The sequence below is a fragment of the Geotrypetes seraphini genome, chromosome 1 (genome assembly GCF_902459505.1).
Source record: "Geotrypetes seraphini chromosome 1, aGeoSer1.1, whole genome shotgun sequence".
NCBI classification, from domain to species: domain Eukaryota; kingdom Metazoa; phylum Chordata; class Amphibia; order Gymnophiona; family Dermophiidae; genus Geotrypetes; species Geotrypetes seraphini.
In genome coordinates, this window is record NC_047084.1 from 403,217,102 (window position 1) to 403,234,563 (window position 17,462).

General features: G+C 42.4%; 1 protein-coding gene across 1 annotated transcript in view; it reads left to right on the forward strand.

Annotated features, from left to right (window-relative positions):
• The window catches only part of LOC117347325 (dynein heavy chain 6, axonemal-like), a 2,502,256-nt gene that overhangs the window by 1,789,762 nt on the left and 695,032 nt on the right, over window positions 1-17,462 (forward strand). The window contains 1 exon segment of the mRNA XM_033918113.1: window positions 14,487-14,748. Within this exon segment, the coding sequence (XP_033774004.1) occupies window positions 14,487-14,748 (262 nt within the window).

Below are 17,462 nucleotides of genomic sequence, written 5' to 3' on the forward strand. Positions count from 1 at the left end.
AAGTGTTGGTTGATCAAAAGGAAGGAGGATGATGATGTCGTCTACATAGCTATAAGAAGTTAAGCCTAATTTGTCTAGGCAGGTGCTGAGGGATGCAATGTAGAGATTGAAGAATGTTGGGGATAATGGCAACCCTTGGGGTACGCCACAGGGGTTGGACCATGGTTCTGATATTTCTTTGTCATTACTCTATAGGTCCTGTATTGTAGGAATCCTTGAAACCTTGTGTGCACCTTTTCTAGTATTTGTAATAGAATGTCATGGTTTACCATGTCAAATGCTGTGGTGAGATCCAGTTGTATAACCAGCATTTTTTTTGCCTGTGCTGAGGTATTGTCTAGCTGTGTCCAGGAGGGAACCTAGTAGTGTCTCTGTGCTGTAGTTGGTTCTGAAACCAGACTGTGTAGAGTGGAGTATGTTGTGGTTTTCTAGATAGTTGGTGAGGTATTTAGCTATGAGGCCTTCCATTAGCATGACATATAATAGTATTGAGGCTATAGGTCTGTAGTTGGATGTTGTTGCTATTTTTGGGTCTTTTATGATCGGAGTGATGATGATTTCACTGAGGTCTTGTGGGAAGAGGCCATGTGTGAGCAGGGATTGTATCCATTGTATGAGGAGAGTGTGGAATTTTGGGCTGGAGGCTTTTAACAGGTATGGAGGGCAATGGTTGAGGTCGCAGGCTGCATGGCTGTATTTTTTATAGAGTCTGTTTAGGTCAGACCGTTGTATTGTGGTGAAGTAGGACCAGGTTCTGTCTGTTGCAGCTAATTCTTTTTCTGTTGGGACATTATGATTTCATCAAGGTGGATTGGGGTTCCTGCGAAGGTTGTCCTGGCTGTTGTAATTTTGTTGCTAATGTATTCAGCTAGAAGGGTAGCTGAAGGGGGTGGAGTGTCATTATTGGCCAGGTAGAGTTTAGTGTCTGTGAGTTCTTTTAGTAATTGGAATAGTTGTTTTGTGTCTTGAACTTCTATGCCTATTTGATTGGTGTAGTGTGCTCTTCTCTTTTCTTTTAGCTTTTGCTTGTATTGTTGGTTTAGTTTTCTCCATGATGTTTTTGTGTGTTCTTGGTTACTTTTTCTCCATTTTCTTTCTAGTCGTCTGCATTGTCTTTTGAGTAGGAGTAGTTCATTGTCAAACCATTTGTCTGATTGTCTGCTGATTCTGGTTTTTGTTTGTATTGGGGCTAGCTCATCTAAGATAGCTGTACTTAGTGTCCACTAGTGCTGCCCGATTCACAATTCGAATCGATTCACTGATTCACTTTGGGTAAATCGATTTGATTTTGTAAAAAATCGAACTCATCGATTTGTCTGCCCCCTTGCTAGAGACCCATTCGGGCTTTCCCTCTGCCACCGGAATCCTTCCATCTAATGTAACTTCTGGTTTTGTGAAACTGGAAGTTACACCAGAAGCAAGGACTCCGGTGGCAGAGGGAAAGCTGGGTGGACCTTTGGGTGCAGAACGGCGGCAACAAGGTGATTTTTAATTGGTTGGCTGGCAGCAATGCCCGCGCCTCATTTTCCTGCATGCACGCTCATGCTTCCCTCGGAGCCCGGCAAATGCCCCCGATCTGCCACCTACATGCACCGCTCTTGCTGCTGCTGCTCAGTGGTGCGCGCCTGCTCTTCTGGGTCCTGCCAGGGGCTGGACTTTCATCAGCCACATGACGGCCAGAGCACTGCGCACCTGCGAGCACCGGGTAATGTGGTGCCACATGGGGGCTCCCGAGGAGCAGTGCGAGCACATTGGAAGTGCTGCAGTGCGGAGACACTTCTCACTCGCTTTTGTAAGGCTGCATCTTCTGTAGCTCACAGGAAAAGTGTATGTCCACTGTGCGAAGCGCTCGGAGCTCTTGGTAGGTGCCACAATGCACGAATGTTACCCTCTGTCAGCCAAATACTGGGCTTCTGTGCTGGGAGTCAGAGCTGGGGGGAGAGGGGAGATGGACTTGGAGTTGGTAGACTGGAGAAGGAGAGATGGGGAGAAGATGGAGGGAGGAAGATGGATGGACTTGGGGGAGGGAGAGATGAACTTGGGGTAGAGGGGAGTTGGGGGAGGGAGAGGGAAATGGGGGGAGGGATAGAAGAAATAATGGATCTAAAAACGAGAGAGAGAGATAGCAGACAATGGGATTTAGGGAGGGAAGGAACAGAAAGGGAGAGAAGTTGTACACAGGGGGGTAGAGATACTGGAGGGGTAGTTGGGAAGAGAAAGGAAGTGTTGGTGGAACCTGGGGTGGTAGGGAATGAGGGAGAGATGCTGGATGAAAGGGTAGTAGAGAAAAGGAGAGATAGTGGGGTCCATCGCTGCAGCTACGAAAATAGAGACGAAAGAAAGGAAAGATGCCAGACCTCTGGGGAGGGAAGGGAAACAGAAGGGGAAGACAGAGATAGAAGATGGATAGTTAGCATGAAGAAAGAAGGAGATCCTGGCAAGTGAGTTATCAGAAGACAACCAGAGCCTGGGACCAACAAGATCTGAATAATGACCAGACAACAAAAGGTAGAAAAATAATTTTATCTTCTATTTTGTGATTACAATATGTCAGATTTGAAATGTGTATCCTGCCAGAGGTGGTGTTAGACCGCAAACATAAGCTAGGATTTAACAGAGAGAGGAAAAGTCTTTTTTGTTTATTTTGTTTACACCACAGCACCAGTGTGGGTAGGAGAGGGCAAAAGGGGTGAAGAGGCTATAAAAGGGGTGAAAAAGCTATAAAATAAACCCAGCAGGATGTTTGAAAAAAATACCCATTTGAGCAGGAAAATCAAATCAAATCAAATTGAAAAATTGATTCAATAGGCTGAATCGAATCGAAATATTTTTTCCTGAATCGGGCAGAACTAGTGTGCACCATTGTGAGATGAAATTTTTGGGGTTACATTCTTAGATTGTTGTATCTGTTTTATTCCAGAATATGGAGGGGTTGATGTATTTACATGATTCATAGGTTAAGCTTTGAGATTTTGGTTTGATTTTGCCTTTGGACTGGTTGATATTGAAGGTGTATGTGTAGTGGTCTGATCAGAGGAATCAAGACCAATTTCCATTTGAGGTGTGAATCTCTGGTAGAATGGGCTGTTGGGTCATGAAGGCTGCAATGTCAAGTTGGTAGCCTTTCTCATGTGTGGTTTGTGGGTCTAAGATCTTGTATGTTAAGGCTTCAAGGTAAGATAGTAGATTTTCTACTTGTTTGAAGGATTGGTCTTTGAGATGGAGGTTTATATCTCCTAGGATTAGGTTGTATACTGCCATTAGTGAGTTTCGGTATATAAAATTTTCAAATTCTGGTCTTGCTGTGTTCCAGTTCCCTGGTGTTATGTAGCACAGCATGCAGGTTATGGATCCTTTTAGTGTGGTGCATGATAGTTGGCAGGCTAGTAAGTCCATGTATGGGGTAGATATTTTATTTAGTATGTTTAAGTTTAGAGAGTTTCTAACTAAGATGGCCAGACCTCCTCCTCTTTAATTTTCTCTGCAGACCACCTTTATCTTGTATCCCTGCAGGCAAACTTCCATTATCCTGGGATCAGAGTCTGAGGTTAGCCAGGTTTCGGTGAGGAAGAGGCAATCTAGATTCTCGGTTTCTATCCAGTCTTTTATGCGTTCTATCTTTGGGCCTAGAGCTCTGACGTTTATGTAGGCACATGATAGTATGGTGTATTCTGTTTGAGCATTGCTTGTCATTTTTGGGTGGATGAGTGATCTTGGTTGTGGGTGTGGATTGATCCTGGGTGGGTTTGTTGGTCTTCTACCCCAGGTCTGGCAGTTTGTTATGTTTCTGTCTACACTGATTCTCCTGGCTGGGTGGTGAACTCTGCAGTTAAAATAACTGGTATTAGGGAGATGTTTGCTGCTGCCTTCCAGCTTGCTAGGAGCAAGGTGATCAGTAAGATAGTTTGTATTTGTTTTTGTGGTATTGTTTTCATTGTGAAAGATAGGAGGCAAGGGGTTGGTGGGTGGGAGGTAGCAGATGACTTTCTGGGGATTAGGATGTTGCTTTCTCTTTTGGTGGTTCTTAGTGGCAGATGATTGAATTTTAGTGTGATTGTGTGTATAATTGGAGCAGAAGAGGATCCGGGTGATCTGGAGTGGGCTGGGTCAAGCCCTATCTACGTCGCTGTGGAGCAAAGTTGGGCCAAGGAAGGAGGGACAAAATGGAAGATTTCTTCCTCCTTCCTCTGCCTGCTGAAGAGCTGGAATGGTGTCCACTGGCCCTTAAATAGGGCTGAAGAGAAGCCAGACCAAAATTAGAGATTCTCTTGCTCAGATTCCACCACTTACTCGTGATGGACTCTCTCAGTTGCAGTCTCTTCTTTTCGATTTTGGCTTTTTGATCCTTGGAGACTTTAACATCCACTGTGAGGATCTTAACAACAATCATACGTCAGAAATTATTTCTCTCATCAATAACCTTTATTAATGGACCCAACACATTCTGCAGGACACACAATAGATATGATTCTAATACCTAATTCAGCAACTACTAATTACTCCCTAGGTTCTATTTCTCCAGTCCCGTGGTCAGATCACTTTCTCGTCTCAGCCAACTATATAACCTCGCAAATCAATCTTAACATATCGTAAAAAAACATTAAATTTAGGGACTTTAGCAACCTCACTAGAGAATCAATTGCATCAACCTTCAACTTAGACTGTTCAGTCTGAGATACTTCTACCATAGAAGATTACCTCTATCAATGGAAGGTCTCCACAGACACACTTATAAAAGAACTAGCCCCAGTTCAGACCAGAATAATCTTTCCTCTGAAAATTTCTAACCCATGGTACACGACAGAACTCTCCCTGATCAAAAAACAACTTAGATCATTAGAGCGTAGGTGGAGAAGAGACAAATCTCTTACCAACTTGGAAGAGTTCAAAGAACAATCAAGTTTCTATAAATCAAAAATAAACCAGGTAAAAATTAAATAGTACTTCACCCAAATTGAAAATGACAAAAACTGTTCCGTACTCTACTTCATATTAAAATCTATAAATCCTCCATTTAAAAGACAAAGTACGATAAATAGCAACCTGCCTTCTGCCTAGGAACTCACAACCTACTTTATCGATAAAGTAAGCAACATCAGGAAAAATCTAACCCTAACAAAATTACCTAAACAAGCTGATCCAATATCACTATCCTCAAAATGTGCCCGATTCAACCTTACTAGCCTTAAGGAAATTAAGTCTCTTATTTCTAGCATCAATATTAAAGGCTCTCAAGTTGAAACAATTCCACCTTTCATTCTCAAGTGTTACTTCTCTGTCTTTGGTCCATTCGTTCATAGCACTCTGCCCATTTCCTGGAAAAAAGCAATCATTTGGCCAATCATTAAAGACCACAAAATCAGCCTGGAGGAAAAATCAAATTACAGACCCATCACTAATATCCCCTCTTTAGCTAAATTGACAGAGAAGGTTGCATTCAAGTTTCAAGTTTAATTAAAATTTCTTATTCTGCCTAATCAGCCTTCTAGGTGGTGTACAAAATCATAAAAGCATACAATAGCTAAAATACAAATTTAAGAAGACAGGGGACGACAAAGACTTTTAGAGACATAAAACCATAACGAATGGGAACAAGAGGAAAATGGGCAAGAACTACAATTTTGAAGGTAAAAGATAACAATTTAGGGGAAAAACAGTAAGAGGGGAAGTAAAAATAAAATCATTCTAGGTCGCCCTTAAAAGGGCAGTTAAATCTCAAAGGCATCAATAAAAAGAAATGTCTTTAGCTTTGTCTTGAATTGATTAAGAATTGATTCTTCGCGTAAATAAGCTGGGATACTATTCCAAAGAGAAGGAGCAGTCACGGAAAAAATGGAAGATCTCATTGTGTTTATGTACTTTAGTGACGGAACAGAGAGAAGATTTTGGGCTGATGATCGAAGGGTCAAAAAATATCTCGGAATTCACTGAAAAAAACAAATATTTTACTTCCTAACCAAACAGGCTTTAGGCAGCACGACTCTACAGAACATTCACTAATTGGCATGTCTACCTCTGTTCTGTATCATCTGGACCATCACAAATCCATTCTGTTAATTTCTCTTAACCTCTCATTGGTGATCACTGGGGTAGTGTGGAGGGGGGGGGGTCTGTATTATGTGTTTGCAGTGCTTATCTGGTGACTTTAGGTGGGTTTTTGTGACCATGGTCTAAGTCACAACGTCCAAGTTCCATCTAGGTTCTGTTGTAAATCTTTCGGTTATACATGCTGTATGACTAAGTCTAAGCCTCCCACGTCCCGCCCAAATCCCACCCTCGACACTCCTCCTGAAATGCCCCATTTAACTATGGTCGTTCAGCGGCACTATGAAGGCCTAGATCGTTTAGAAATAAACTAAACTAAACTAAGCCTTAAGTTTATATACTGCATCATCTCCACGGAAGTGGAGCTCGACACGGTTTACAAAGCTTAAAAAATATAGGAAGAGAGAAGAGAAAGAGTTTACAAAGCATAAAAAGAGGGGATGTAATCAGGAGAAGATTACCCGGTTTGATTATTGGCACTTGGACTTCTTTCGATTATGATCGTCCAAGTACCAACTTAGGTCGGTTTTTGGACGTTTTTCTCTTTCGATTATGAGCCCCTTGATGTTCAGATACTGGATTAAATGAACACCAATAACGATCAGCTGGTATCTCCTCTGAAAAATTTTTACAGTAAGTAGAAAAATATCCAATTTCACCTATGGGAAAAGATTGCCTGATAAGAGAAATCTTATCTTGAAAAAAATAAGCTAGAATATCAGCAGAGGGAGATGAGGACTGATCAGATTTAGAATCAGAATTAATCTATGAGTGCCAGAGTTTAAAAAGAATGTTACTCTGGTTATCAGACTGAGCTATTTTATATCCATAATAAGTTTTCCTCGCTTTTCTAAGTTCAAAATTATATTTTCTAATTGCACATTTCCAGTTTAATTTGTCCAAGTCTAAATGAGATTTTTTTCTATTTCTTTACTTACTTCCTACAATTTTGTTTTAGGGCTCTATGAAAGGGTAAAAACCACAGAGCATTCCGAGCATAAGAAATGGTTTTAGTAATTACAGGTGCCAAAGAATGATAAACAAGTTCTGTAGAAGATCTCCAATTATGCCTACTCTCATCAATAGGATATTCCCTAGGTCAGCGGTAGGCAATTCCGGTCCTCGAGAGCCGGAGTCAGGTCAGGTTTTCAGGATATCCACAATAAATATGCATGAGATAGCTTTGCATCTCAAGGAGGCAGTGCATGCAAATCCATCTCATACATATTCATGGTGGAGATCCTGAAAACCTGACCTGGCTCCGGCTCTCGAGGACCGGAATTGCCTACCCCTGCCCTAGGAGAACAGGGGAGGGAAGCTAAAACTTGGGACCAGAACGATTCTGAACGAATTTTCTTTCTAAAGGTATTCAAAGTTGTTAAAATGCATGCAGATTGTGAAAAATTGCAGGCAGACCTTAGGAAATTGGCAGATGAAATTTTATGTGGACAAATGCAAAGTGATGCACATTTGGAAGAATAACCCAAATCATAGTTACCGAATGCTAGGGTCCACCATGAGGGTTAGTGCCCAAGAAAAGGATCTGGGTGTCATTGTAGACAATATGATGAAACCTTCTGCCCAATGTGCAAGATGCTAGGAATTATGCCCAATGTGCAAGATGCTAGGAATTATTCAAAAAAGGATGGTTAACAAAACTAAGAATGTTATAATGTCTCTGTATTGCTCCATGGTTCGACCTCACCTGGAGTATTGTATTCAGTTCTGGTCTCCTTATCTCAAGAAAGATATAGCAGTTCTAGAAAAGGTTAAAAGAAGATCAACCAAGATGATAAAGGGGATGGAACTCCTCTTGTATGAGGAAAGACTAAAAAGATTAAAGCTCTGCAGCTTGGAAAAGAGATGGCTGAGGGGAGATATGATTGAAGTCTACAGAATCCTGAGTGGAGTAGAATGGGTACAAGTGGATCGATTTTTCACTCCGTTAAAAATTACAAAGACTAGGGGACACTTTTAAAACCAATAGGAGAGCATTTTTTTTCACTCAGAGAATAGTTAAGCTCTGGAATGCGTTGCCAGTGGATGTGGTAAGAGCAGATTGCGTAGCTGGTTAAGAACATAAGAAGTTGCCTCCGCTGGATCAGACCAGGGGTTCATCGCACTCAGCAGTCTGCTCCCGCGGCGGCCCATCAGGTCCATGACCTGTAAGTGATCCTTTGACTAAAACCTTTCAATCTTCATTATTCTTCTATCTATGCCCTTTTATGAACCTATCTCTACCTTTATCTATATCCCTCAATCCCGTATCCTTCAGGAACTTGTCCAATCCCTCTTTGAATCCCCTTAATGTACTCTGTCCTATCACAGCCTCCGGAAGCGCATTCCAGGTGTCCACTACCCTCTGAGTGAAGAAAAATTTCCTAGCATTGGTTCTAAACCTGTCCCCTTTTAATTTCTCCGAGTGCTTCCTTGTTCTTGTACTTCTCAATAGGCTGAAGAATCTGTCCCTTTCCACCTTCTCTATGCCCTTCATGATCTTGTAAGTCTCTATCATGTCTCCTCTGAGTCTCCGCTTTTCCAGATTGAAGAGCCCCAGCCTTTCTAGCCTCTCAGCGTATGAAAGGTTTTCCATACCTTTTATCATTCTTGTCGCTCTTCTCTGAACCCTCTCAAGTATCTTCATGTCCTTCTTTAGGTACGGTGACCAATATTGGACACAGTATTCCAGATGCGGTCGCACCATCGCGTGATACAGCGGCATGATGACTTCTTTCGTTCTGGTTTTAAGAAGGGTTTGGACAATTTTCTGTAGGAAAAGTCCATAGTCTGTTATTGAGAAAGACATGCTTGCCCTGGATCAGTAGCATGGAATGTTGTTACTTTTTGGGTTTTGGCTAGGTACTAGTGACCTGGATTGGCCACCATGAGAACGGGCTGCTGGGCTTGATGGATCTTTGGTCTGACCCAATAAGGTTATTCTTATGCTCTTAATATAGATATATATATATATATATATTTAAATTCTTTATTTATTGATTGATTTTAACATTTGACAATCTTTAAGTCAAAACAAAGAAAAAATACAGGGCTCCTTTTACAAAGGTGCGCTAGGGCCTTAACACACGTAATAGCGTGCATTAAATTCCCGAGTGAACTAGCCACTACTGCCTCCTTTTTAGGAGGTGGCAGATTTTCGGTTACCATGCGCTATAGCATGCGGTAATTTTGTGCGTGTGCTAAAAACCCTAGCACACCTTCGTAAAAAGAGCCCACAATGTACTCACAAAATAACACTTCCAATCCATACTTTTAGGAAATAAACAACATAATACAGAGTATAGTTAGTCCACAAGTTTATTTTAAAAAGTTTTCAATTTTCAAGTTTATTTAAAATTTGATTGATCGCCTAATCATGTATTCAAGGCGATGTACAATTCTATAATAATTTAAAACAACGTACAAGGGGACAATGCAAATACCATATTTAAGACTTACAGGACAAACTGAACCATTAAGGAAGGAAAGATTCGAAATATAATAATTAATAGAAAATGAGACAATTATGGAAAATTACACAAGGAAGGGTTTGAAGGAACTCAGTAATCTGGCGTTGGGCTAAAAAATTGAACATCTAAAAAATAGAGTGTGCAGTCTTGACTAAGGGATCTAGCAGTCAAAAGCATCTTTAAAAAGAAAGCATTTTAACTTACCCTTGAATCTATCTATATGTCATTCTTCCCTTAAATAAATGGGTAGAGAATTCCACAATTGAGGAGCCATGACAGAAAATGTATTGTCTGCATGTATTAATGGATTTAAATGAAGGAACAGTCAGTAAATGTTGATCACTAGCGCAAAATAATCTAGTGGGAGCATAAGGGATCAAGATTCTACCAATGAAGGCTGGGGCTTTGTAAAGCAGTAATTTAAGGGTAAACAGATATTTTATAAGTTATTCGGTGCGATACCAGAAGCCAGTGAGATTTTTTGAGGAGTGGTGGAACATGGTCAAATTTTTTTGCTTTCATAATGAGTTTGATAGAGACGTTTTGTATTAGTTGTAGGCATCTAATCTCCTTTTGAGCAATACCCTGAAATAGGGCATTACAGTAGTCAGTTTTGGAGATGACCAATGAGTGAATCAATATATTAAGTGATTTGGGTTCTAACCATTTGGCATCCGAGCGAATTTGGTGTAATCTGAAAAATGTTGATTTGACTACACCATTAATATGGTCATGATAAGACAATTTGTGATCAAATATAACCTCTAGAATTTTAATAGTGGTGTCCGCCATCTATATGAGAACAGAGCTGAAGATAGAAACATAGAAGATGACAGCAGATAAGGGCCTAGCCCATCAGGTCTGCCCACTCTACTGACCCACCCCCAAGTCTACTATCCTAGGGATCCCACTCCTGGTGACAGGTTCCCTTGGCTTAACCCTCTAAGGGATCCCATATGGGCATCCCATTTGCTCTTAAAATCTTGCATGCTGTTTGCCTCGATCACCTGCACTGGGAGCTCGTTCCAAGGATCAACCACTCTCTCGGTGAATAAATATTTCCTGGTGTTGCCATGAAATTTCCCGCCCCTGAATTTGAGCGGATGCCCTCTTGTAGCTGAGGGTCCTTTGAGAAAGAGAATCTCTTCTTCCATCTCGATACGGCCGGTAATATACTTAAACGTCTCGATCATATCTCCTCTCTCCCTTACGTTCCTCGAGTGAGTACAGCCGCAAATTTTTCAGCCTTTCGTCATACTATAGATCCTTGAGCCCCGAGACCATCCTGGTGGCCATCCGTTGCACCGACTCTACTCTCAGCACATCTGTTCGGTAGTGTGGCCTCCAGAATTGCACACAGTATTCCAAATGAGGTCTCACCATGGTTCTGTATAATGGCATTATGACTTCAAGTTTCCGGCTGACGAAACTCCTGCGGATGCAACCTAACAACTGTCTTGCCTTAGATGAAGCCTTCTCCACATGATCAGCAGTTTTCATGTCTGTGCTGATGATCACTCCCAAGTCTCGTTCTGTTGAAGTTCTAGCTAAGGTCTCACCATTCAAGGTGTAAGTTCTGCACGGATTTCTGCTGCCGAGGTGCATGATCTTGCATTTCTTAGTGTTGAAGCCCAGCTGCCAGGTCGAGGACCAAAGCTCCAACAAATGTAGGTCCTGTGTCATACTATTGGGTGAATTGCCATCTCTCACTATATTGCATAGTTTGGTGTCGTCAGCGAATAACGTTATCTTACCTTGAAGTCCCTGAGTTAGGTCCCCTATGAATATGTTGAAAAGGAGCAGGCCCAAGACTGAGCCCTGCGGTACTCCACTGGTCACCTCCGATGTTTTAGAGAGGGTACCGTTAACTACCACCCTCTGAAGTCTGCCACTCAGCCAGTCATTGACCCATGTAGTTAGTGTTTCTCCCAGCCCCATTGATTTCATCTTGCTCAACAGCCTGCGATGCAAGAAAACAATGCAAGAAAAAAGGAATACTAAAGATGTGGCCTAACTGCCCTTGAATTTATTCTTTCTGAGCTATCTAAAGACCAGCAATGCTCATGTTGAAATCAAGAAATTACTCTTAGTGGAAATAAATTGAGATAATTGCTGTGGCTTAAATGAAACATATCTGTTTCCTCCATATACCAAAACACACTTACAGGGGTATGTCAAAGCAAAAATTATCCCAGATAAATGAGTCTCTTGAACAAAATATATATACGCCTCCTGCCATTTCAGGAAAGATAATGTTTTTTTCTCTTTATAGGGTAATTGAGCCCATTGACATTTAATGAATATATTTTCAAAGACATAACAATATATTTGTTATAAGGTACCAACATAAGAAACTTAAATTAAACCATATCTACCCCAAATTAATATACCTAATACACATCCATTTTTCCCCATTTATAAACCCCAACCCTCCACCCCCCCATCCCCTACGCAATCTTTGTGTTTAAAAAACAACTTTAACATCCATTCCCTATCAGAATCAATAGCAAACTGTACTAGCAATGTAGAAGAGGCCTGAACCTCAATATCCGACCTCGCAAGGAAATTGAATAAATCTAAATTATCAGCAGATAAATTCTGCTAATTAGGATTTTGAGACTTAGCTCTCCTAGGAAGATAATATATTTTTGAGAGCGGTGGATAAGAGGTTTCTGGTACCTTCAGAATTTCATTCATATATCTTTTGAGCTTAGCTAGTGCAGTTATAGGAAAAATGTTTTGAAAATTAATAATCCACAGATTACACCTCCTAATGGAGTTTTCCAGCATTTCTTGTTTAAAATGTAAACTAGCACTATCCTTAACCCAGGTTAAAGCTTGTACTTCCAAAGTTTTTATCTGAGTTTCAACATCACCAGATTTATTATCCAGGGTTGTTACTTTATTTTTAAATTCCAGATTTTCTGAAGGTACAATAGTGTACTGTGTGGAAAGTTTCTACATTTGGTTCCCCAGTGAGATTTGTAAATTAGAATTAGCATTCCAAATTGATCCCAAATTGAAGACCTCAAGCCTCTGTAGGGGAGAAAACTCAGTTCTGGAACCCCCCTGTACTAACCACAGTACCTGTAGCCACAGAAGTTATCAAGGCAATTTCATGAGCTTGCTGTGATCTCTCCGCCGATTGCTGAGATGGTAGGTTTAATGACTCCTCCTGCCTCCATCCATGGTCGGTCCTCCCGCTCTGCTGTGCTGGCAAGAGAACGTCCCGGGCCGGCAGCACATGCATCAACTCCTCCGTTGCCTTGTGACGAATTGGTAGATTGCGCTCTCTCGGGGATAGAGTGGCACCCTCAAAGGAGAATACCCGCGACTCAGCTTGTGCGCTCTCTCCTGCTGAGGATATCTCCGGTTGTAGTGTTTGTGAGCTACGCTCCATGAAGACGTCCATCGGACTGGTCTGCATAATAACTTCATCCGGGAAAAGATTTCAAACAAACCGCCGCAACGTCTCCACGAAGACATCAAGCCGCCATCATGGGTAAGCTCCGCCCTCCTTATGTTCTTAATATTCACAAAGTTAATAGTACCAATTTCCCCCTACTGTATCTATAAATTATTACACTCTGCAATAATTAGCATCATTCACTGTTTACAAATTAAATTAGTAATTCACTCCATTATAAAGTTATTTCTTATTTCATTTCTCACACTCCTTTTAATTGTGGCAGGGAGGGAGGGGACTGTGAGGGAAACCAAGTTGTATCACACTGCCATGCTGCTAAGCTGCAAAGGTATAACTTTTATATTCCAAAAAGAGAGATAAGTTTATTGAGCAGTGACTTTTCTCCATGCATCGCTCAACTGCTTCTTTTATCAATAGCTCAGGACCCCGTCTGGAGGGCCTCCGTGCATGTGTGGATATCACACGTGCACATTATGTCATCACATTGATGTCTGCGCATGCCCAGAGGCCCTCCAGCCGTGGCCCCAAGTTTAGTGTGCTGCGGCTTGAAAATGTTTACGAGACACTGCTTTAAACAATGAGATTCAGGTACAAATTCCACCTTAATTTCATTATATGTTGTTGTGAGCCCTTCAGGAACAGATAAAAACATACTTTACCTAAAGTAGCCATCGTGCTTGCTGATTTTGTATAAATTCAGATACAGTAGGTATTTCTGTGTTCCAGAACATAAGAACATAAGAATTGCCACTGCTGAGTCAGACCAGTGGTCAATCCTGCCCAGCAGTCCGCTCACGTGGCAGCCCCCATGTCAAAGACCAGTGCTCTAAATGAGTCCAGCCTCACCTATGTACGGCCCAGTTTATCAGGAACTGGTCCAACTTAGTCTTGAAACCCTGGAGGGTGTTTTCCCCTAAAATAGTTAAAGTGAGAGTGGGTCCCATTGTTCAAAGTCCACTGCACTGACCACTCTGAGATTCTAATGAGATTTTCGAACAGAGCGGGAGCCAGAAGGTCTTGAGCATGTGCAGATGCTCAAGGCCCAGCCCAGCAGAGATCAGCGGCAAGTGGCAGACTCTTACGACACCGGCACGTCATGTGGGTTAGTGCTGCATGCCGGGCGGGTGGGTATGCCGGGCGGGCAATGCCGGTTTTTGGGGGGGGCTCACGGAGGGGGGATGCTGGTTCTCGGGGGTGGGGTGGAAGCACGTCAGTGGCCTCAGAGGTGGGGGGTCTTTTGGGGATGTGGTGGGGTGAAAGTAAACAGCGCCTGTGGCCTTGTGTGTGTGTGTATCTGTTTTTGGGATGTGGAACCAATCATCTGAGTTTCCCTTACTTTCTCTGGGGAAACTCGCTTTGATATACGTGCACTGTGGTTTACGAGCATGCTTCTAGAATAAATTATGCTCGCAAACCAAGGTTCTACTGTATATGTATTCTGTTCCACCTAATTTTATTTTGTCTTTTTGGTAAGTGGGAAATTAACCACTATTACATGATTTATTATGAAATATTGTAAAATATATTTTATTTGTTTTATTATATAGGCCTGACTGGACCACAGCAAAACAACTTCTTTCAGATTCCAATTTCCTCAAAAGACTACTAGAATATGACAAAGAAAATATAAAGCATCAAGTTTTGCAGAAGCTTCAAAAATATGTCAATAATCCAGATTTCATACCAGAGAAAGTAGAAAAAGTGTCTAAGGCATGCAAGTCAATGTGTATGTGGGTGAGAGCCATGGATTTGTATTCTCGTGTAGTCAAAGAAGTTGAGCCAAAAAGACAAAAGCTTGCTGCTGCACAGGTATCTGTCTTAGCTCTTCTATAGCAATAATTTTAAGATGCATAACATTTGTATGAGTCCTTTTACAAAGGTGTGCTGCTGAGGAGAGCATGCTAAATGCTGAGCTGCCCATACTATTTTTGGTTAGCTTGGTATTTAGTATACGTAGCTTGGCAGTGCACCTTTGTAAAAGCCCACCATTGTTTTGTTTTTTCATGTATCATTTTCCTGTAAGCCATAATGTGATGTAAATTTGTTATCAAAAGGGGACTTAACATGTGCATACCGCAGTTTAAAAAATGTAATTTTTTTGGTGCAGGGGGTTTGTCTGGGGGTAGACAGCGGGCCTTATCTGTACTAATTGATTAGCGCAGCTATAGTGCCGCAAGATAATGGGATAGGATTTAATATACTGTACAGTCTTTCTGTGATTACAACCAAAGCAGTTTATTTATAATATACAGGTACTTATTTTGTACTTGGGTCAATGAATGGTTAAGTGACTTAAATGCAAGCAAAACACACAAAATTCTCACACAAACTGCAAATAGAACCAACAAAATGTAGAGTCCCAGAAATATTTCAATCGTGGTGATCAAGAGTATTGAGAGTCTATGAGAGTCTCTATTTTTAGGTCTTTATTCTTTAAATCAAACCTTTATTAAGATGACCCTTTATTGGTGTGACTCGACACGGGCTATATTTCATCTACACAGAGCCTTCCTCAGGGGTCGTGTGGTCAACAAACCATAATTAAAACTTAAAAGTACATATAACCTTAAAAACATAAAAAAATAGAATGTACCTGCCGGCAGCCCCCCAAACACCTACACCCCCTGAAACCCAGCTAGACCCTCCCCCATACCTTTTTGTAGAAGACCAGCCAGAGAGTTGCCCACACCCTTTGGCCGGTAGGCCCACTTCTTCCGAATGGCGGGCCTTCCCCTACCCGGTGCATCCGGGGATGCACCAGGGATTAGCCTAAGGCCTTGAATGGCCCAGGCACCTAAAGCCCCTTCAATGAACTAACATCCCCGACAGGAAGGATGCTCAATCCTTCCTGCCGCCAACTCCCGCTAAAATTATCATCAAGAGGGATACCCAATCCCTCCTGCCGGCACCCCACCAAACACCCCCACCCTCCAAAACCCACCCAGACCCTCCTCTGTACCTTTTGGTAGAAGACAAGCCAGAGGGATGCCCACACCCTCTAGCCTGCAGACCCATTTCTTCTGAATGATTGCACTGGGAGTGGCCTAAAGCTCCGATTGGCCAGATCCCTAAGGCCACTTCTGGGAACACCTCACCTGAGAGCTCCTCTGTTTCTGTTTGGGAGCATTGTACCTGACTTTTCTGTTCCCGTCTGGTAGAGCTCTACTACAGGGCACAGGTATAGGAACCTAATTTCTCTGCTGAGCTCCCTGCTTGGCTGGGAGGTTTCTCAGTCCTCCAGTTCTGTGCTGCTCCTGCTCATTAGGCTTCCCAGCTGAGTAGAATTTATACTTCTACTTTACTCGGTTTTCCTTAGAAACTGGCTGGTGTGCCTGTAGTACATCAGCTCTGTTAATCCCTCCCCTCTCTTTAACCCTTCCCTGGTCAGGAAGCAAGGCTTGAGGTTTAAAGCAGACCTTCTCAGGTGCTTAAGAAAGGAATAATAAGGTGATAAAGCAGATTCAGGCCTTACCTTTGCCCTGTCCCTTGTGTCCTGCACTACTAGTGGGACCTTAGCCTTTTGCTCAGGCTTTACAGTAGAGAATGACACGGGGAAAAAATCTGTCCCCGTCACCGCCCCGTCACCGGCCCCACCATCCTCTGCACTGCCCCGTCACCGCCGTTCCCTTCACCGCCCCGTCACCGTCACCGCCATCCCTTTCACCGCCCCGTCACCGCCACTGCCATCCCATTCACCGCCCCGTCACCGTCCCCGCTGCATCCATATAAGCCTTAGTACTGTAATATTTAGCTTATTCCTTTCTTATAAATCAAAGTTCCTGCTGCTGAACTAGAGAAAGAGATGTTCAGCTGGCAGGGCTTTGTTTATAAATTTTTATCAACACAACTAATATACTATTTTATCCTAAAGCAAAAAATAAATAAATAAATATAATTTTTTTTTCTACCTTTGTTGTCTGGTTTCTGCTTTCCACATCTTCTCATTGAATTCCTTCCATCCACTGTGTGTCTTCTCTCTGCGTCTTCCATTTGCTGTTACTGTGCCTCTCCCTTAACCCCCCCCCCCCCCAATTGGTCTAGCACCATCTTCTTCCCTCCGCTCCCGCATAGTCTGGCATCTGTCTTCTTTCCACTCTGTCTTCCACATTTCCCTTCGGGGTCTGTTCCTCTCCACCCTCCTTCAATGTCTGTTCTATTCCTTTCCACCACCACCCTTCCCTCCCTCCTTTACCATCTGTTCCTTTCTACTACCCTTCAGCTCCTCTCACCTGGCTTATCTATCTACCTTCCTCCCTCTTATTTTCATGGCACGTTACAATGTAATTTGTGCAAGCCACTGGAGCCTGCGAGCTCGGTCCCTGTCCCATCCCCACAAACCATCTCGCTTCTGTGCTCCTATTTTCTCCATTTCTAATATCTCCCCTATGTATCTGTCATTGCCCCCCCTGTGTCCATATACCATCCCCATGGCATGTCCCCTTTATGTCTCTGTCCCTATGCCCCATGCACATAATTTCCCCTCTTTCTGTTACCTTCCTGTGTCCAGATTTCCCCTATCTTCC